Source organism: Poecilia latipinna, unplaced genomic scaffold (assembly GCF_001443285.1).
Source record: "Poecilia latipinna isolate Pla-1442-1.1 unplaced genomic scaffold, P_latipinna-1.0 Scaffold14, whole genome shotgun sequence".
NCBI lineage: Eukaryota > Metazoa > Chordata > Actinopteri > Cyprinodontiformes > Poeciliidae > Poecilia > Poecilia latipinna.
This window is the reverse complement of record NW_015112630.1, coordinates 439261-460237: the sequence shown is the minus strand read 5'-3', so window position 1 is coordinate 460237 and position 20977 is coordinate 439261. Positions and strand designations below refer to the sequence as shown.

The window sequence follows — 20977 nt, the reverse complement described above, 5'->3', positions numbered from 1 at the left end:
CAACATGGCGACGCTAGCTTCAACATGATTGAGGAGGAGTCCTGCAACTCGTGTGGCGGAGTTCTAACAGAAATTGGACTAACAAAGCAACCTTGACGGAGAGGACGTCGGCTGAGCGAGCAGGTCTGAATCAGTTTTATTGTTTAAACGGGGAGAAGAGGATTGTCCTGGCTTCATCAGGCCTGCAACGAAAACTTTAACCGGTACCGGACAGTGTGTGTGTGAGTGAGAGTATGGGCCCATGTGTGATATTGTCTTTAAAACTGTAAATTCTGGTAAATATATGGAGTTATGTTAGTGACAAAAGTTTAATTCTGGTTATATTGAAACAACAGTTCAAAAGAAAAGTTTTTTCATAAAAACAGTTTATTTTTCCAAGTTCTTGTTAAAAGAAACTATTCAGTTAACTGGTTGTCTGGAGTTAATTATGTTACTTTAAATGAGTGTATCGTAACTGGACGGGTAAGGATTTACTCAACATAGGTAAACCTGCGTGGTATCTATCAGAACTTAACGAACCCAAATAGCCACCCCACCAGTGAGTTTAAGTTCTCGTCCCAGTTAATAGCTACACACACATAGCCGCTGACATGAGTTTTAATGACTTATCATGTGAACAAGCTTATTCGCATGTGATTTTAATTTCATTTGTGAAAGTGTGTATTTTTGACATTCGCAAAATATAGGCAAAGATTTGCACACATTTGGAATGGAAACGCAGCTAGTGACGTTTTCTCATCTCCTCTTGAGTTTCTTCAGGTCAGAGCATGATGTGTTGGTGATGTACTCCATTAGCCTACTTCATGTTGTCAAACTGGTACTATTTTACTGTTTTATTGACCATTAACTAAAACAGGTGAGGTATTAATCCGACCAACGTGTGACGAGTGAAACTCCACCAGATAAATGTGGTTAAGGGAACCAGAATCTCTGAGGAATTTTTCGAACGCTTTGCATCGTTAAAGCAGTTCTAGAAGTAGAACGGGTCCAAACAACTACGAGCGGTGTGTGCCAAATGAACGGGATGGATAGAGGGGAAGATCCTTCATAACTCACCGCAGGGAATTGACAGCAATCTCGTGGGTTTCTTTGGTGGCGGCTGTGAGCACCTCAAACAGCTGCATCAGCACCGTCGGGAGGAAGGTGATGACGATGTGAGTCTCAACGGCATGTAGGCACTACAGGAGGAAACAGTGACAGGAAGTAACAGACAAGAGTTACATAAAAACTCATGAGAGGGCCGGAGGCAATGTGGAAAAGATAGAGCTGGTCACTTCCATGTGCTCTGGGATTGTATGTATATGCTAAATGACTTAGCAGCTCTCCTGCCCGTAGCCAGGGTCACTGCTGCTCACCTTCAAGTATTTGATGAGTTCTGCTGGGTTGCCGTCTGACATGGTCTTCATCAGCTGGCAGTGCTGGAAGAATTTATGCAGATGGAGATCCTGTAGGAAGACATAAAGCTGAGCCATCTCATCTCTTGTATCTGCTTCATTTTTTTATACATCGGCTAATGAACGGTCACTGACCTGAGGATAGATTGTTGACGCTACACGGCTCTTCACTTTAAACAGTGGCTTGGCATTTTCCACCCACTTTATATCTGGCTGGGACTGTTAGCAGAAGAAAGCAGAATATGATTGGCCACTCAGGTTTCTGTTTTTTTTGTGTGTTTTTTTTTATTTTTTTTTTTAGATACTCCGCAGAGGACACAGACGGATTGAACTTCTGGATCAGGTATTCAGGTTGTACCTTCCTGCTGTCCTGACACAGATACCCAGCAGGCAGAGCAGCAGCGACAGGCAGCTGGAGCTCCGATGACTGCATCCTCCCATCTTTGAGCAGAGGCATCCAGGAGTATCCCACTGAACAACATGAAGACGAATCAGATGAACAGAAGGTAAGTCACATGGGATGGAACAGTAGTGATCCGTCAACACGTCAAAAGCAAAACATTAACATCCAGGATAAATCTGTGGTGTATAAATTGTGTTCATACATCTAAAAATAGCAATAATAAAAAAATGAAGGGAATTTGAGCACTACTATCACAACAGAATAATTCTTCATCCAGCAGCTCAGATTCTCCACACACTCAGTTACACCAACATTTATACTGAAATGTTACTCTTTTAGCATTTTTTTTATATTTCCTGACGGAAACAGTAATATGCAGCTGAAAACAGAAGTTTGCATACAATAACTAAAAAGACACGCAGACCTTTTGTCTCTCCCTGAAATGTTAAATCAGGCAAAGCTTCTTGTGTTTTAAGTGAGAATTACCAAAATTATTTAGATTTGCTAAATGCCACAAAAATGAAAGAAGGAATATATCTGAGATTTATTTATTAATCACCTTATTAATTTGAAGAAAAATATATTTCAGTTAGGTGAAACAAACACAGATAAAGCTAAAATTATTCATAAACCTGGTAGATTTTGATAAATAAAAAAAATCAATAAAAAAAAACATTTTTCTTTAAACAGTAGTAGGTTAATAGGAAAAATTAAAATGGCTTTTCAGGAATGAAAACCTTTTTATAATATCTGAGCAGCTTTTTGTGTGTTTCATCTGGTACTTTAATGATTTATCTTTGTGGTTAGCTCCGAATCTTTTCAGATTGGAAGGCCTCACTACCATCACCCTAATCATCAGCTCCTCCCACAGATGCTTGATTAGATTTCAGTCAAGAATCCAGCATCAAAACTCCAAATATTATAATTATTATTATTATTAGGTCCAATAAAGAAGACACATAATTGTTTTCTAGTTAGTTTTTTTTAATTAATGAAAAATTATATAAAAAAAAAAACAGAAAAAAATATATATATTAATAATAACATTCAAAAAATAATTTTTCTAACTTATTTCTGCCAGGGATATGAATAATTTTAGACTTCCTTTATGTAAAGAACAGACATCAACCACTTTCACAATTAAGATATTTGGAGAATCTCAAGTGTCACTTTTAGTCCCAAAAACTTTAGTGCCAAAACATTTTATTATGACATATAAATGACACAGACAAAGTGCCAGAGATATCAAAATGTTTTTAGCAAATGACAAATATTTTCTGTTCTGGTGTGGAATTGCAGGAGTTTTTGTAGGTAGTCATAAAAAAATTCTGCTTTCTGAATCCATTTTTACGGACATGCACCTCTCGTCTCCGGATGAATCAACGTTCAGAGTCAGACTCACTCACCCAGTGACTCCACTCCATCTCTCTTCTTGCTGCTTGCCTTGCTGCTGGACTCACAGCTGACGTGGTAAAAAGTGAACAGGATGTGGTGTCTCTCGTGCACGTGGACCGGCAGCTCGATTTTAACCTGCAGGCAGTGGAACAGCAGCATTTCAGTTTTATACAGGCACTACATATAGAATCGGACCCATCTCCCATTTAGTTTGTGATGGTCTCAACTGGAAAACTGGCCAAGGAGTCTATGACACTTTACTTTGAACCCTATGAGAGCCTTTTGGGGGATGATTAATTAATAGGAGAACACATTTTCCTCCACTTAGCCAGCAAATGGAGGGGGTAGGATGAATAAATCAGGCAGGATTAGACTTCAGTGTGTCCATTACGGTGATGGTCTTTACATGTTTACTTGGACCGGCTCCAGCCCAGTTTCCTTCATTTTGGGAACTTGTCCAATACTTATCCAGATCCACAAAGGTCTATAAAATCTACAAGTGTCCATTTTTGCTTTGCCATGAGAGAGGACTGATTTTATTTTTATGTGAAAAATAAAAGACTAAAGGAAATGATTTTTTTTCAGTTAATGTGTCAAGTGTAGTGTTTAAACAGGCCCAGTTTTAACAACCTAAAACTGAGCTCAGAAGGAACTACAAGAAAAACAAAGAAAAACAAAGAAGACCTTTAAAATAAACCAAATAATGAGCGTTTGTGGTTTCTCTTAAACAGTAATTCTAAGTAATGACCCATTAATGTCCATGTTCTTGCCTTATTTATAGTGTGGTGCCCTACCAAAGTGTATTATTTTCATTTTTCCTTCATTAAGAGAAACAGCTATATTTTAAAGCAAAAAAAAAAAATCTAGAAAACAGAAGACAGAAATCTACTTTAAGGAAGAAAAATCAGTATCTCAAATGCAGATTTTATTGGGCATTGTGAAGATTAAAAGTTCAAGTTGAGATGAAAAACGTAAACTAGATATAAATCAAAGGCGGGAACATTTTATTCTTTTATCGTCTTTTACATAACAGAATAAAGCATAAAGTGTGGAACCTTAAACATCCTATGCTTTTTTTAAATATACGTTTTCAGAACTAAATTACTAAATCTAAACCAGTTGCTTTCCAGACCTTTTATACTTCAGGTCTATAAAAAGCAGGTAATAAAAGAATATCTTGCCACATTTGCTTTAAAACTTTCTACCTAGTTATGGATAATTTTTTTCAAAAGACTGCATGTGGACAAAAAGCAAAACTGATTATTAATAAAAGCCAATATCTATGACATTATTTCTACCTCTGCTGCATGCTTTGACCCCACATGCTCTTGTGACGCAGCAGAACACTTTAGCTCCACTAGAGGGCAGCAGCAGCAAAGGAAAAGCCGTTTGCCTGTGATTCACATGGCGATTTTATGACAGGAAATGAAATATGATGCAGAGAACAGTTGGAGCTGGTGGGAAAAATCTAGATCTGGGAAGCAACAGAGACTGAATTCTCAACTGCAGTTAATTTTTAAGATTCTCTTTTTTGGAAAAAATATGGAGTAGACGTGTTAGAAATTTGCATGAGATTGTGATGGCTAAACAAGCCCGTCTATATTTACATTTTATACAGGAACAAATCCTTGATCACTGTGTCATTTTTGGAGAAACTCCTCCATGAACACTGAGGCAGGTTATGTTAAATCTGCTTAAGATCCTAATCCCCATGATTCCACAGCCATATGGACCCCCCTGACCCCCCACCACACCCCCTCTGAACAACCGCCTTGTTCTTTCACTCAGCTCCAGGCTCGGTGAGTGCTGAGGAATCAGTGAGTTCACAGCTCTGTCCCGGGGCAGATTTATGGGATTATCTCAGGCTGCTCAGGCATTTCAGTAACAAGCAAATATCCTGAGAGGTTTGAAGAAAGCCCAGCCCGCCTGAGCGAACGTCTTACTCCACACTTCATAGTTTACAGTCAGGACACCAGTTAAAACGGACGGGACGGAGTCTGACCTCGTCGTAGAAGTCGGGGCTCTGGTTGTGGTGCAGGACGGCTGCGTAGGCGCTGCTGGCAAAGAGAGAGTCCCCCGGCTTGCCGTAGATGCACTGAGAAGGAAGTAAAACACACAATGAGCCGTGAGATTCACCGAAACCTGAGGTCACTGACAACATCAAGACGAAGTACAGCATGGCACTGCTTTGATGAGCAACTGAGCAGTTCAGTTCAGACGTGGAAAAGATTCAGTCCAAGTGGACAAAAATGTTTTATTCTGAAACAGCATAATCATAATGATTTACACAGATTGAACCACTCCGTAATGCTTGAAGATTCTTTCAGTATTTTGTTGGGTAAAGACATAACATAATAACATGTCAAAATGTGTTGCAACCATATGGAGGCAAAAAAGAGACATAATTATTCTATTTGTGAAAACAAAAACTAGTTGAAATTGAAAAGAGAAAAGTTTAAACTAAATGTTAAATTTTGAACTTTCAATCTGAAAAACAAAAGAATGTGTCCAGAATAAGAAGAGATTAAACTGCATCTTTCTCTCAGCTGGTTTTTAATTAAACTTTTTAAATTAATGTCAGTTTCAGGTTTTATGTTTTCAGATTTTTGTCAGTTTCAACCAACAAGTAGAGACTGACTGGCATTTTTACATATTTTCAATGTGATAGAGCTCAAGATGGACAGCATCTGTGAACACAAATTATCAATCGCGCTTATGTGTGGACTTTGACTGGGCCATTCTAAAGCAACAATAGGATGTTCTCACTCTTCAGTCCTGGGGTTGGTTGTATTGCATCTTCCAGATGGATGCCTACATAAAAATGTGTGGACATGCTGATGTTCACAATCTGACAGATTTTCAGTAGTTTATGTTTTTTTTTTTCCTGCAGATGATTTCAGGATGCAGGTTAACTGCTGACTCCTCAAAAACATTTTAACTTTTTAAACTTTTCAAATTTAGAATTTACAACTTTTATTATGACACTTTTCATCATTAGTGAATACAGTCATAATGTAAAATATGCAATTTTTGCTTTTATTTGAGTAAAAGAAATATCCCCAGTATTGATTAAAAGTAGGACCAATAAAAGATTTCTTTATTCTTTTTCTACTTTTGTTTTCTCAGATTTCTGACTGTTTTTCCCCCTCAGAATTCAGATTTTTGTCTAAAAAGTCCACTTTTTTCTCAAATTTATTCATTTTTTTCTCAGCTTTCTGACTCAATTCTCACAATTCTGATTTTTTTTTTTTTTCTCAGCTTTTTTTTAAAGCTAAACTTTTTTGAAAGCTTGTGAAATGTATTGTTTTTGCTAGGAATTGGATGCCAACTACAAACCCAAAACATCATATCACATACTTACACTTCCCACCTCTGTACAGTTAAACGAAATCAAACTGATCTAAGCAGAGCAGGAACCCTCATCGGCAGAGGCTTTATGGAAAAACACGGTCATGTGTGCGGGATCAAGCGGCTGCTGGTCAGAATGTTTCTAATGAGGAGAGACAAACAAGAATTCCACACCGCTCCGACGAGCTAGCGCTTTAATTAGGACGTTAACAAATGCTGTCATCTGAAATGAATGATAACAAGCCGTCCCAGCCAGAGACAGCATGGCTGGAAATGGACCAAGTGGCTCCAGAGGCATTCTGGGTGTTTAAGTCCCACCAGGTTAGAAGCAGAGATGGAAGGTTTATCGATGCTGCAGGAACTGAGTGCAGACACATGCCTGGAGGCCCAGCGCTCTGCGGCGGGCAGGCCGATTGCGGCGGGCAGGCCGATGGTGGCCATGATTACCTGACTCAGGATGAGGGTGGAGGAGCGGCTGCTCCAGATCTTATCACAGCTCTCCCCCAACATGCTGTCCTGTTGGAGCTTGCACCACATCACACACAAACCCAACACCAGGCAGCTTTTGCTCAGAGAAAACCTGACCCAACTCGTCACATTTTCATCATATGAAACGCGATCCCAGCTGATGTCTCATGTAGCTGGAAGCTGACTTGTGAATGAGTGAGTGCATCGTCAGCTTACAGCCCAGGGGAAGCGTCTATCAGCCACCGGGCTACATCCTCTCAGGCACGTCTGAGTCCAACACAAAAACGTCGAACCTTCCCATTCTTCCGCTTGGCCCTGATTACATCTCCAGGCAGGTGGTGCTGCTGGCTCCTGCTGCCTGAACAAAACTATTTCCATTGGCTGAACCTGAGGTGATGTGCCAGGTGTGTGTGGGGGTGTTTCAGCGGACAAGCGACTCGCCTGACTGCTTTTCTTCATTCGTCTGACTCGGTTTAATCAAAAGCATCAAACGTGAATGTTTTTGAAAGTGAGAAATAAAACAACCAAAGAGAGAAAAAAAAAACACGACCATTCATCACCCAGCCATAATAACAAAGGCTGGGCAAGATTCAGATTTGATCTCTCTTCTTGACAGAATTACTGATGTTCCTTTAAAAAGTTCTGTTACCTGACAGACCCAGATTCTCAGTATCATTATTATATTTTGGATTGGACCAAGGTTGGCGTTGAGTGTTTGTCCACTTTATCCATTGTAAAACCAGTTTCATGTGTTTGGGTCACCTATGCGGTTGGAACGCCAACCAGAGATGGTTCTTCTCTGCAGAAAAGAAAAAACACCAGCAGCGAAGCAGACCCCCCATCATGACACGACCACTACCACGTTTGACAGTTCAAATCCACCCTTCAGCTAATTAAAAACAAACTTCTGCGGACCAAACAGGTGAATCTTTATCTGATTTTCAAGCAGAATTTTCTTTTTCTCAGCCAGCACCCTCTCGGCCCACACATAAACCTTCGTAGTGTCTGCTGATCCAACAGCTTATAGTTATAGTTGCAGTTTTCTGGCTGACATGCAGATTCTGATTTGGCCAATATCGATTTTTTTTAGTCTGAAATGTTGCTAAACGTAGTGAGAAAGTCATTAAGTTGGCCATAACGGGGTAGAAGTGACCCAGTGGACGGGTCAGTCAGTCGTCTCTCTCCACAAAAGGGAGCACTGGCTGATTTTCAGGCCTTTGCAGAGGAGGGTAAGATCAGGTAAGTATTGGCTGATCACCAATCTCCCAAAATTAGCAAAATCTGTGCATCCAAAATTCTTAATATTGAGAAAAAGAGGTACTTAAAACTGCTAAATGTACTTCATTTACACCGTAAATATGGTGTAAATGACACACAGAGGAGCTCTATTTACCAGTTAGGTGACTTCTGAAGGTAACTGGTTGTGCTGCATTTCATTTCAGAATATAATTGCAAAGGGGGCTGACTTTGCTTTAGAGACTCACCTTTAAAGGGACAGAACCTTCCTCATCTGAATCTTTGAACTGCATGCAGACAGCGATGTTCCGAGCCTGAAGAAGGAGGGAGGAGCAGTCAGCGACCCGCTGAGTCCGATGTGTCACATCTGCCTCACTGTCAGATCACACACACGGCTCTGGTCGGCTTTACCTTGGTGAAGGTCTTCTGGTTGTCGTATTTCAGCTGCAGGGGGTAGATGTAGAGCTGGTTCTTGTAGGTGGTGAAGGGGTAGTTGTACTTGGCCTCCACGGGGAGGAACTCCTCGATCTCCACGGAAACCCGCTCGCAGCCGTCCTCGAAGGGTTTGACGGGGATGTAGGAGGACGTCACCGTATCTGCAGCACAGAGAGCTCCGTCAGCTCAGAGGACGGAGAAAAGCAGAGCTGACTTCTGCTTTCCAGATTCCATCATCCACTAACTGAGGGGATCAACATGAAGCCATGTCACAGTACAAACCCAGATGCATAAAAACAGAGGGAAGCATCAATCACAAAAGATGCTGAGCTGCTTTTCTGAACTACGTCTTTCATGCACTTCCATCAACACACCAGATGATCTCAAACTGTCACACATTATTTCCATTTGGACTGTGTCAATCAGCCAAAAACATGACCTATTTTTCTCTTAATCACCACCAGAAACACTCATCTGACAAGATGCATGTTCTAAAAGATCACTACTTGTTTGATCTTTACAAATTCTTTCGATGTAATCGTGGCCGATGTAATCGTGCCGATCTAGAAACTTAGGCTTCCTCTTTTCTTTTGTGCTCTAGATAAAAGTACCAACAGCTGAACGAGGAAACAAGAGACCACAGAACTTTGATACAGCGCCTTCTGACCGCTTGGACTTTCTCACATTTTGTCAGAAAAAACTAAGTTACAGCCCGACTCAAGGCAGTGCAGAGCTAAAATGATGTCATTTTATTTATTTATTTACACAACCCCTTTACTTTAGATGTTGACATTGTCTTCAAATTCACCTCATTAGTAAGCAGCAGTGGTGTAAACTGATGTCTAGAAACTGAGTTGTGCTAACCCTAAAGCACTATTTATAAACCTTAGTTCCGCTAACAGTACAGCTCTACACCAACCCAGTATTTAGCAGAAGCTAACGCTAAAGCGCAACACCAACACTGTCTTTAGCAGAAGTTAACACTAATAACTGGCACGTTCTGTAATGTAACACTCTCAGACATTGCATCTATGTTTATAACTTGATCTCTTCTGTCTTTGTTTTATTTCGTTCCTTCATGTTTCTTGTTTGAAATAAAGTTGTTGGGAGGATAAAAAGGGAGCAAAAAGAACAGCTGCGTAAACATTCTTCATCCACTTCAAAATAAAAGCATGAATATAAACATTTAATTAATCACAGGATGAATTCCTAAAAATCAATGTCCAAGTTCATGCAATGGAAAGTTTACGAAACACCAAAGTAAATTACAACTTTATAATTTATCGGGAAAATTTAATTTGTGGAAAGTTATCAAAATGCTAAAGCGCTGAATAAAAAATGTGGCTCTGCTGCTAGTGCATTAGAGGAATTGTGCTCACCACTGGTGAATAAAGTAGGAAGAATCATGCTCTGAAAAGATCAAAAGGTTGATCAACTAAGTATTCACCTAGAGGGCTGAATACAAATGCACACCACACTTTTTAGATTTGTTTTTGTAAAAAAATAAATACATAAAAAAACATTTAAAATTTCACAAAGATGTGCTACTTGGTGTTGATCACAGAAGATCCCAGTGGAATCCATTAAAGTTTGAAGCATTGTTCCATTTTAGTGGCTAATGGCTTGATAACACTCAGCAGTCTGTTATGGAAACGTGAACATACTTGAGAAATCAGGTGGGACACATTCAATGGTCACATTCAGCTGTCCTGGAATGATCTGCAGTTTGCTCTTCTCAGGTCTGAAAAGCAAAAACAAATCAGATAGATAGATAGATGGATAGATGGATAGATGGATAGATAGATAGATAGATAGATAGATAGATAGATAGATAGATAGATAGATAGATAGATAGATAGATAGATAGATAGATAGATAGATAGATAGATAGATAGATAGATAGATAGATACATAGATAGATAGATAAATAAATAAATAAATGGGATTTTCTGAAACTAAATAACAGAACAAATACTGAACAGTTTGGATTTTCCAAAGAAAGTGACATATATGAGCGAGGCACTTCCTCTGATGCCAGGTCAAACTTAGACGAGAATTAGGGCCCTCCTCATGAAGTGATGATGGTGACTCACTTCCTGCTGTCGGCCAGCAGCTTCAGCAGGTCGTCTGTAGAGATTTTGCTGCTGTCCTGGCGATAGAGAGGAGAAAACTTCCCGTCCATGTCCAGGCTGCCCTGAGCGTCCTTGAACACCTGCCTGGGTCATAGCAGACGGCTCAGTGTTAAGATCCAACACACACACACACACACACACCGCATAGACCAACCACACACCCCAACCACACACCCCAACCCACTGCCTTACTTGGCCGCCCAGGCAAAAGGCATCCTGTAGTGGCCCAGGCGTTGGCAGGTCTGCTTGGCAGCTTTCAGCACCTTCTGAGCCGTCTGGGGAAACGTGGGAGGAGACGTGAACACGGAGCAACGTGTGAGTGTGTAAAATGTGCTGAGTGTGAAAAGCAGCCAAGGGTGAAACCTTGTTGGCGTCCGAGGTCTTGATGTAAGGCTCGGTGCAGTGGGTGATCCCGTTCTGCAGAACCTTCTCCACTCGGGCCACCAGGAAGATGTCTGCATGAGGGTTGGTCACCGAGAAAATGCCCTGGGAACAAAGAAAAAGAGAGAGGAGGAAGAGGATGAATGGCTGAAACCAAGTCTGCTTTTGACGAAAAGTCATTTAAAGTTTTTGGTCCTTTTGAAATTAAAATTACTTTTTTCTTTTTCTTTTTTTAGATAAAAGATATATTTTGTTTTGCATCTAACAATCTCTACTTTGGACACCCATCGTTCTATACGGTTACTCTGGAGGAGCCGCAGAGATTCAAGCTAAGGTGGAAGAATCTGTCAACAGGAAACTATGAGATAGAAACGCCTCAAATATGGCCTTTATGGAAAAGACACACAATACAGGCTGTTTAATGGAGGGAGGGAAGGAAGGAAGAAACAAACAAAAAAAGGAACTAAGGAAAGAAAGAACGAAAGGAAGAAACTAAGGAAGGGAGCGTCTTTTCTTAGGACACTCCAGATCTAAATCCAGTGGAGAATGTTTCCAGACCTGAGAAGTGCTGCTCACAGGCATCCCTCCATCCAATCAGCATGGATGGAGGGAAAATGAAGAGGAAAGAAACAACCATCCGAATGCACCCAGCTGCTGAGCTATTCCACAGAAAATCATGTAAAACTGTCAGCTTCTAGAAAACAAAGCTGGTAGAAACAACTGTAGTCACAGCGAATTCTGCTTCTATAAAGCTGAATAAAACATTTTTCATCTACTCTTTCCTTTCATTATCACACATTATGTAAAACATTAAAGTCTGTGGTTGGAACACATCAAGCAAAAGAGCAGATATGAACACGTTTGTTTATTTTCTATTTCTCACAGTCGCCTCATAGTTGATGGAGATCTACAGTGACATCAGACGCCATCAGGTCACAAACAAGAGCAGAGGAAGCAGCTGAGGCTAAAGTCAAACTGCAGGAAAACCGCAAGGGAGCAACATGTATATTTGGTCGGGTGTGAAGAGTTCTCGCTCAAGGTTTCAGTTTCAAACACTCTGAAGAGGAAAGAAACAAAGACGTCTTCCGAACGCACCCAGCTGCTTCTGCTCCGACATGATCGCTACCCAGCAGCCGGTTTAAAAACGCTGCAAATGCAACGTTTTGGTCTCAAGAGCCACAGACTCATCCTTGCAACCATCACAGCAAAACACGAGCTGACACTCATCGTCACATGAGGCCAGGCAGATGATTCAGAGCTCCAATTATCAGAGCAGACAGGAGGTGGAGGCTGCGTGCGTGGACCACACCCGGCCCAACTCCGTTACACTGGGCTCTGTTACGCTGTAATACAGATGCTCTCCCTTTTACCATATTTTTATTTGTGAACAATATTGAAAACTAACTATTGTGTGTTGGTGTATTCAATAAAAATCACAACTAAATGTATTGAAATTTTGGACTGTTTTCTGACAAAACAAGAAAAACTTTAAGAGTTCTGAACGCTCCTGCAGTGTTTCTAGTTTACTTGGGTCTGGTGACATGGAAAGAATCAGACTGACTGCTGCTGAGAAGAAAGGAAAAAGTGAGAACAAGCTGTGTGTGTTCTGCTGAGCTCACAGCCAAAGCTCACATACAGGCTTCATTTTTCCAGAGCCTAAAACACTGAAGGTAGATCAAAGGAACTTCCATCATCAAAAATCTGCCTCACTACAGATGGCAAATTAAATCAAAAAAAGAGAAAAATTAAACAACCATATTCAGAAATGGAAAAGTAGGACAGAGATTCATCGAACCAGTAGAAGACGTCCAGAGAAACTAGCAAGTTAGAGGAACTAGTCAGAAACATGAGCTACGCTAATACTGAAACACTTCACCAACATGGTATTTAGCAGAAGCTAATGCTAATTTGCTACACCAGTGGTGTATTTAGCAGAAGCTAATGCTATAGCACTACATCAACAGTGTATTTAGCAAAAGCTAAAACTAAAGGGCTACACCAATGCTGCATTTAGTGCAAGCCAGTGTTGAAGCGCTATAAATATGGCTAAATTATTTCTCCATCTAACAATTTTACTAAGTAGACATACAAACCTTTTTTAATGCTCTGTATGCCAGAGCATTAAAAAAGGTTTTGCTTTGGTAAGGCTGCTGGGAAAAATCCCCATCTCATAAAAGAAAATAGCAGGTACAAAAGTACAACCACAGCAGTGAGAGCTACGCAGCAATTTAGCATCTCAGCATTTGAGGTTAGAGACTTCATTGAGCTAAAACATGAGGCTTTCAGTGCTTAGCTTGTACCTGTGTGGGGAAGCGAAGTAGAGCCTCCGACACCCTCTGGACAACAGGAAGGCCTTTCCCTTTCCCACAGTCTCCGTTCACCATCACCCCTCCTCCTCCTCCTCCACCGCCCTCTCCCGATCCTCCACCTTCTGAGCCAGATGATGGAGAAAGTTGACTGGAGGTGTCTGTCAGCATCTCCCGGACACACGGAGGGTTCAGGTCCACGTGGAAGTCGGCCGAGATCTTGCAGTTTTTAGACAGGTCGAAAAGGGCGAGGCAGATGAAGAATGGCTCCACCTGCAGCAGGGTTGAGTAGAGAGAGAAGAGAAGGTGGACTGAAAACCTCAGAAAGACACAACAATAGTTTAAACAATGTATTTTTAAGTACGTTTGTTATGGGACCATTCAGAAATGAAGTTAACTTAATTTACTGGAATAGGTAATGACAGAAATACCTAACAAGTTTATCCAAACCAGAATCTACTTAAAACGCTCACATTTGGTTACAGAAACTAGGGGTGCACAAATCAATTGACTTGGATTTCCTTAATTTTGTTAGATCTCTAATCACTGACCTGTAAAAAGCCTGACCTACTGATTCCAATTTAGGTAGATAACAATTTTCTTCTTTAAAAAATTGCTATAAATAGTGATAAGTCACTAAATTGGTAACAATAGGGTGACTAATATTAACCAGGCCATGCAGATGTGACCTGCTGGGCCGGTCTGTCAGTCAGACTCTCACTCCAGAGCAAAAGGGAGCAGTGTTTGATCTTCAGACCTTTGCGGCGGTAGATGAGATCAGTGGATAAGATCAGTTTCTCGTGTAAGAATAGGCTGATCACCAATCTCCAAAAATTTAAAAAATAGAAGTCAATTTGTTGGCCGGACAATTTATTGGTGCACCACTAACGTTAAGCACAAGTCTCAGTTCTAGAAAGAACTTTTGAGATTTGGCTGATGTCTGTGCAACGTCTTTGCTGGTACAAAAGAATTGGTCTGAATCAAAGCGCACTAATCTCTTTAATCTGCCTCAGTTATGAAAACATGTGTTGCCATGGAAATAGGCCAGATTTTTGTTTCTATTTCTAAGTAAGCTAGCCTGATCCAAAATAAATAATTCATTACATCGGCCAAAACGAGTTAGTGCCGTGATGCTCAAACATTCTTTAAAGGTTGTTCAATTACGTAAAGATGGACCAGTGAAGCCATCAGAAACTGAATGGAAAAAGAGGGAGGAGAAGAGGAAGAGTGTGTGCTGCTTTGGAACCACAAATATAAATGGAATTATTTGTCCAAGCAGCGCCTCTAATGGAAGAGGAGGAGCTCAGGTAGCTGCTGTGTTCAAGGTGAAAACTGCAGAATCATGCCATCTTTTACATTCACACATTCCCATTCCACAAATGTTTATGCATGGGACAATCTTTCTTTCTAATGCGCTTTATTTTAACCACAGGACAGTGAATGCATCGTCTTGACTGCCTTGATGTGGAAGTTAGAGGGGGGGGGGAGGGACATGTGACGCTTTCTCTGTAGACCAACATGAATAATGAAGGTGTATTATCTGGGGCGAGAACTGCAGAGGGCGAGGACTGACCACGATCTGGTCTGGTAAAAATGAATGCAGTGTATTGCTGGTAAATATGCACGTCTATACAAGGACTCACATGGAAGGCGTTGGTCTTATTTGGGAAGCAGATCTTTGTATACAGTGGAGTGCTAATGCATTAATAGCTGACCTAATTTTTCCTTTAGCGCTTCAGCTAACGTTGAAAATGTTTAGCGCACTTAGCTTCGCCTAAATTAAATTTTCTGAATAAATTCTAAAGTGCTAATTTATTCGGTTGTTTTGTAAACTTTTACCTAAATAAAACACTTGATAAGCAAAACTTCTGTGTCGAAGTTTTGACTATTGACTGTTAGGAATTCTTCCAGGAGTTAGCTGTTTATATTCATGCTCTTATTTTGAAGTGGTTGAAGACAGTTTATGCAGCAGTTCCTTTTCCTCTTCTCACATCATGTCTTTTCCCCCCACAAAAAAACTTTAAATTCAAACAAGAAATATACAGGAACAAAATAAAACATGTGGGCTACAGTAGAGAACAAGATATAGAAAATAAATAATATCTAATATCTAAAGGTATGATAGAATATGTAAATGATGTCAAAATTAAATTGGTTCTTGAGGATTGTAGACATTCAAGCGCAGATATAATTTGAATGGCAGTTAGCGCTTTAGCATTAGCTTCCACTAAATACATGTTATTGCAGCACCTTAGCATTAGCTTTTGCTAAATATATGTTAGTGTAGCACTTTAGCTTCTGCTAAATAGTGTGTTGGTTTAGTGCTTTGTCGTTAGCAGAACTAATGTTTATGATTAGCAGTCCCCACCACTGCTCATATGTGAACAGTGTGTTTATATTCATATATGAAGACAGTAACATACGTTGGTGAGGACACCATCGGCCTTCTCGTTAACGCAGCCCTGCAGGCTGAAGGTGAGGTCGTGGCAGCTGACCATGATGCGGCGGCCGAAACGCTCTTCGAACGGCTTCACGTCTGGCTCGATGCCCGAGAAATCCAGCCTCTAGATGTAGGACAGGGAGGGGGGGGTGAGTTGGTGGAGAGGCAGGGAGGCAGGGGGATTAAAGAAAACGGGAGGAGGGTGGACAAATCAGGAAGATTGGATCAATAGTGAGATACATATGTAATGAGTGAAAACGCAAGTATTGAAAGCATAAACTTTCCTTACCTGCGTTTCAGGGTCCAGGGAGAAAAGCTTTTGTCTGCCTTCGTTCCTGTTGATCTTATTGAGCTGGTCTGTCTCCCTCACGTACTGCAAATAGCACAGAGTCAAACTAAATGCTTCAACCTTTCCTCTGCCTGTTTTTATTGTATCTGCATCAACTCTTTAGCTGAGAGCTCGTGCTTTCTTTCCTCTTTAAGCAACTCAAACAGGAGACAAAGACATTCACTCGGAAGAGAAATGGGAGGATAAGGGGGCCATCTTATGTAGACAAACAAGTCAAGCCCTCCAGTGCCAGGCGGACCTCAGTTCCTGTCTGTTCTGCCTGCAGCCTGCAGACAGACGGGAGCATGAAGCAGCAGAGGCCCGGAGCCAGAGTGGGGCTTTGTTGTCAGTGAGCAGCTGTGGGTTTAAACGCATTAAAGCAGCAGAGGGTCTGTGGAGGAAACAGAGCTGCTCTCAGGCCTTTTCTGCTCCACAATCTCTGCTCAGAGAAAACCTCCAAATAAAATGTTTACAGCAATCACCAGTTTTCTCCGACCCAACAATGAGACCGTGACAAAACAAATGAGAATAAGCAGCAGTTTTCAGAAGAAGAAGAAGCAAGAGTTTCCAAACAAAATGTTCGCAAAAAAAAAAGCCTGGAAAGTGATGACCAAGATTTTTACCCTAAAAACTTTTTTTTTTATTGTTTAACTTTTTGTATTCTGACAGATTTTCTTCAAGATTTACGCTTTAAAATGTATCATATTTTCACCCAGTTTATCATTGTGTTCAACATAAACTGAGAATAAATATGAATTCAAAAGGTTCATACAGTGCATCGCAAAAACACCTCTTGAACTGTCCCTGAAACCTCATTATATTATATGGGGCAACACAAATAAAAATCTGAAAAGTGTGGTGTGCTTTTTGTTGTCCCTGCTTTCGACTGATTCAATTCAACTTGAAAACTTGAAAGATAAACTGTAAGGAGAGCATTGATCATGGAGCTGAGGTTCATCTTAGGCATAATCCTACACCATCAGCTGCAAACGTGGTGGACTCAGTGGGCAGAACACGAATGCAAGTCAGACTTTTTAGATTTTATTTGCAAAAATGTAGATAGACTTTAATATTTTGTCTCCACTTCACCATTATGCACTATTTTGTGCTGCTCCATCACAAAAAAACTCCAATATAACAAACATACTTAAGTTTAAGAAAATATTACAAACTTTCAGGGGTGTGAATAGATTTGCAAGGTTCTGCATAACTTTAATATGGTTATAAGTAACAATAATGGCCTGATAAACATTATGATGGCTTATAAAAACAGATAAGTGCTGTTCCTACCTTCATGAGCTCAGAGTGCAGGCTCCTCCCCTGGCTCTCCTGCAGACCTTCCCCTTTCCCTTGGCTCACCGTGTCGTCATCTGATCACACAGGAGGAAATGCATCAACAAGGAGCCCTCCCCTCGCAGGTTTGATTAGCACATCCATGTTGTCCAGTTTAAAATAGCATCCATCTGCTGGTTCCCTGGATGCTTGGAACCGATGAACTGAGTGAACCTCTTAGTCGTCCCAGTATCTCATCAGAATGTCGGGGGTTTTTGGATTTCGTCCACAGAAAGTTGGCAAGACCCAAACAAGCTGCATTAAAACGCTTAATGTTCCCTCTAAGGCCAGCTAAAAGAAGAGAACAGTCGACCCTCTTTCCTGAAGAGACAATCAGCTATGAGAAGTTCAGACTTTATCACCCTGCTAGCTTGTTTTTTTTTAAGTGTAGGAAGAAGAGCTGACCTGTGTTGAAGTCCAGCGGCTCGGCTCCGTTCCTCTTGTCGGGGACGGCCTCGGAGGCGCTCTGCAGGGCCTGCTTCAGCGTGGACACCCAGTCCTCCATCTCCGCCTCGCTGTCTGCAGCCAGGAAGTGGCTGTAGCGGTCCTGCATCTTCAGCTCGAAGCCGTTCCGCCGCATCTTAGGGCTCTGATGAAGCACAAGCATGTTAGAGGGTTCAGTGTTCAGTTAGGGGTAAAACAAAAGAGCTGCTGATTGGAGCCTTCAGCAGAAACTGGTTCATTATCCAACCTGACAGATTATTTAGTGAAAACTCTTTATCTCTGTCATTAGAAAGTATTTGTCCCCTTTCCGATGGGGGCAAAATACTTTATGAAAGAAGGATCTCCTGTAACAGTCTGTCCAGCAACAAATCTGAAGACCCTCTGACTGAACACATTCTGTTGTTGTCTGACATTCTGATGAAGAGGATGCTTAGTGTTGACAGTGATGTTTCTTTTTATTTTATGAAGAATTCTTTATGGAAAATGATTGACGGTAGTCGCTGCCACCAATAAACAGCTATTACCGTAATTTCCGGACTAAAGTGGCAATTTTTTCCCCCCCAGAATTTTGCTGGTCCTCAGCGGATTATCCAGATAAACCTTAGTGAATAAAAAGGATGAACGAACGACGCATAATATGATACGATATAAGTGACGGAATGCAGAAAACATAGCTTTCTCAGGAGAAACCGTCCATATTTTTATTCTTCTTCTACTCCCAAAGCATCATGGGATATATAGTCCACTCCATTAAAGGTCCACAAATAGTCCGTTTTGAGCCAGATACTAACCAACTCTATGAAATAACAATTACAACTCAGATAGTTACTTATATTAAATTATAACATCCCAAATAAGTCATAAACAAATCCTGGTTAAACCCAAAACTAATTCTTAACATCCTGTGATAGTCCAGTTAGACATATCTGTTTTTTTTCCTCTGTGTGACACTTTTATTTTTAGTCTGGAGGAGCGACGTATAGTTAGAGAACACAGTAGAGTCAGTGAGAAACTTTTCACTCACATAAGTTGTGACAGTGAAATACTTTTATAAAGCGCTGCAAAGACTAACTGGAAGAAATGCTGCTGTGAATGTTAAACATCTGTCTAAATGAAGCTGACTAAACCCAGTGAGTGAAATCGTGATCATCGAACTAAAAGCTTCCCGGCAACCAGCCCAGACCTGAAGAAAGTACCCACAAGTTGACTTAGTCAACACCATCACCCCCCTCCACCACTCGCAGCTCCTCCCTTTTAATCAGCTAGGCCAATCCTTCTCTACCCAGTCAGAGGAATGCAGTAAATCTGCCCCAATTAAAGCAGCTAAAAGCCCCTGAAGCGTGGCGGGAGCTCACATTAACACCAGGACCCACAATAAGACTGCTGTTGCTGCCTTGCTCAAAGTGTACCTGAACAACATCAATGCAGGAGTCCAGGTAGATGGAGCCTTTGGTTTCCTTGCAGTTCTTCTCGTCCTTGTAGGAGTTGAGGATGTAGGAACCATCAGGGAGCTGGGACAGGTAGAAGTATCTCCGTTTGAACACCTGAAAGTCACAGCAGAGACTTTACCCTGACACTTTGTAATAAATTCTAGTGCAGCCAACTGCATTTTTTTTTTTTTTTTTGCAGTTTTTGTCCAATCATTGATCTTTAAAAAACTTGAACCTGCCAATTCTGATTTTGGCCAAATCCAATGTTTTAGTCTGAAAAGTCACTAATGAAGCAAAAATGTCACTGAGGTGGCAATACTGGAGAGTGACTATTGTAAACCGTAGACCTGCTGGGTGGTCTGTCAGTCAGCCCTGTCCAGCGGACAGTGGCTGAATTTCACACCTTTGCACAAGTAGATAAGATTCCATGGATAAGATCAGTTTCACATGTAAGTATCAGTCGATCTTCCAAAATAAAGAATTCATGGCAGATTTATAAGCCGGCTGATTCATCAAAGCACCTCTAGTTTATAGAGATTATTAGATTTTATTCAAATCTAACAATCGGTAGGTTTTATTAAAATCATTTTTTACGTATTTGTTGAAACTGTTTCAGTCATGACAGTATGGTATGAGACAGATAATCTGTGAAAAAAAATTGGGCTCCTCTTCCTTCTTCCAGAACTCACTCCCAGTGCCAACTAGAAGCAACCAATCAAAGCTAAGATGAGGGTCTTGCGCTGTCAATCACAATCTCATGTGCCAGCTAGCAGAGCCCGTTGTGAATGCTAAGGCTAGTTAGCACAGTCACAAATGGCAGTGGATAAACAATTTTCCTGCAACAGTGAGTTGTTTCTCCACCATTAGCACATTTAGCAGCGAGTACATGAGGCTGACTGACAGTGCTAAGCCCCTCCTTCTGGCTCCGATTGGTTGTTTCTGACCAGTAGTGCTGCATTTCTTCAGACACCAATAGCAGCTCAGGAAGGAGCTTGTAATGAGACTATGTGTCTCATTACAAGCAGTAACAACATGGTGACAATTTTAACAAATGTGTAAACAAAAAAAGATATTCTTCATAAAAGTTACATACTACAGCTTGAAGGATATTGAGAATATAAGGTATTAAAATTAGAAGTTATAATGTGACAAAATGTGAACAAGTCTAAGAGGCATGAATCATTTTCCAAGAAACCGTATACTAAATGGCTGCTGTTTGAACTTCGAGTTGCCAGAGGAGAAGGACTGAGTACGGTTGACGTGCCGTGTCCAACCCCTCCACGACTCTGTGTTAATAACAGACAGGAGTGCTGGCGCTGACTCACCCTCATGGAGACAGACAGGCTGCTGTTGATGTTGGCTTTCTGCAGCCAGCCCTGCTTCAGGATGCCTCCCCTCTGGGAGCACAGCGACGCCGTGTCCTGGCCAACAGAAAGCACACGGAGCCTTTCAGGACACATTCAACTTAAACATCATGAAACATTCAATTTAACCCGACTCTACAT

General features: G+C 41.0%; 1 protein-coding gene across 3 annotated transcripts in view; it reads right to left on the bottom strand.

Annotated features, from left to right (window-relative positions):
• Positions 1-20977, bottom strand: part of dock11 (dedicator of cytokinesis 11) — an 88894-nt gene that overhangs the window by 49056 nt on the left and 18861 nt on the right. For all 3 annotated transcript variants that reach the window (XM_015032003.1, XM_015032012.1, XM_015032007.1), the window contains exons 6-24: positions 20798-20893; positions 19452-19586; positions 18004-18187; positions 17557-17636; positions 16228-16311; positions 15922-16062; positions 13493-13771; positions 11175-11297; positions 11004-11086; positions 10773-10895; positions 10344-10420; positions 8656-8840; positions 8493-8558; positions 5195-5287; positions 3204-3327; positions 1753-1865; positions 1530-1613; positions 1356-1445; positions 1057-1178 (exon numbers count right to left, since the gene is read on the bottom strand). In XM_015032003.1, coding sequence (XP_014887489.1) covers positions 1057-1178; positions 1356-1445; positions 1530-1613; positions 1753-1865; positions 3204-3327; positions 5195-5287; positions 8493-8558; positions 8656-8840; positions 10344-10420; positions 10773-10895; positions 11004-11086; positions 11175-11297; positions 13493-13771; positions 15922-16062; positions 16228-16311; positions 17557-17636; positions 18004-18187; positions 19452-19586; positions 20798-20893 — 2282 coding nt within the window. The remainder of the gene's footprint in view (positions 1-1056; positions 1179-1355; positions 1446-1529; positions 1614-1752; positions 1866-3203; positions 3328-5194; positions 5288-8492; positions 8559-8655; positions 8841-10343; positions 10421-10772; positions 10896-11003; positions 11087-11174; positions 11298-13492; positions 13772-15921; positions 16063-16227; positions 16312-17556; positions 17637-18003; positions 18188-19451; positions 19587-20797; positions 20894-20977) is intronic.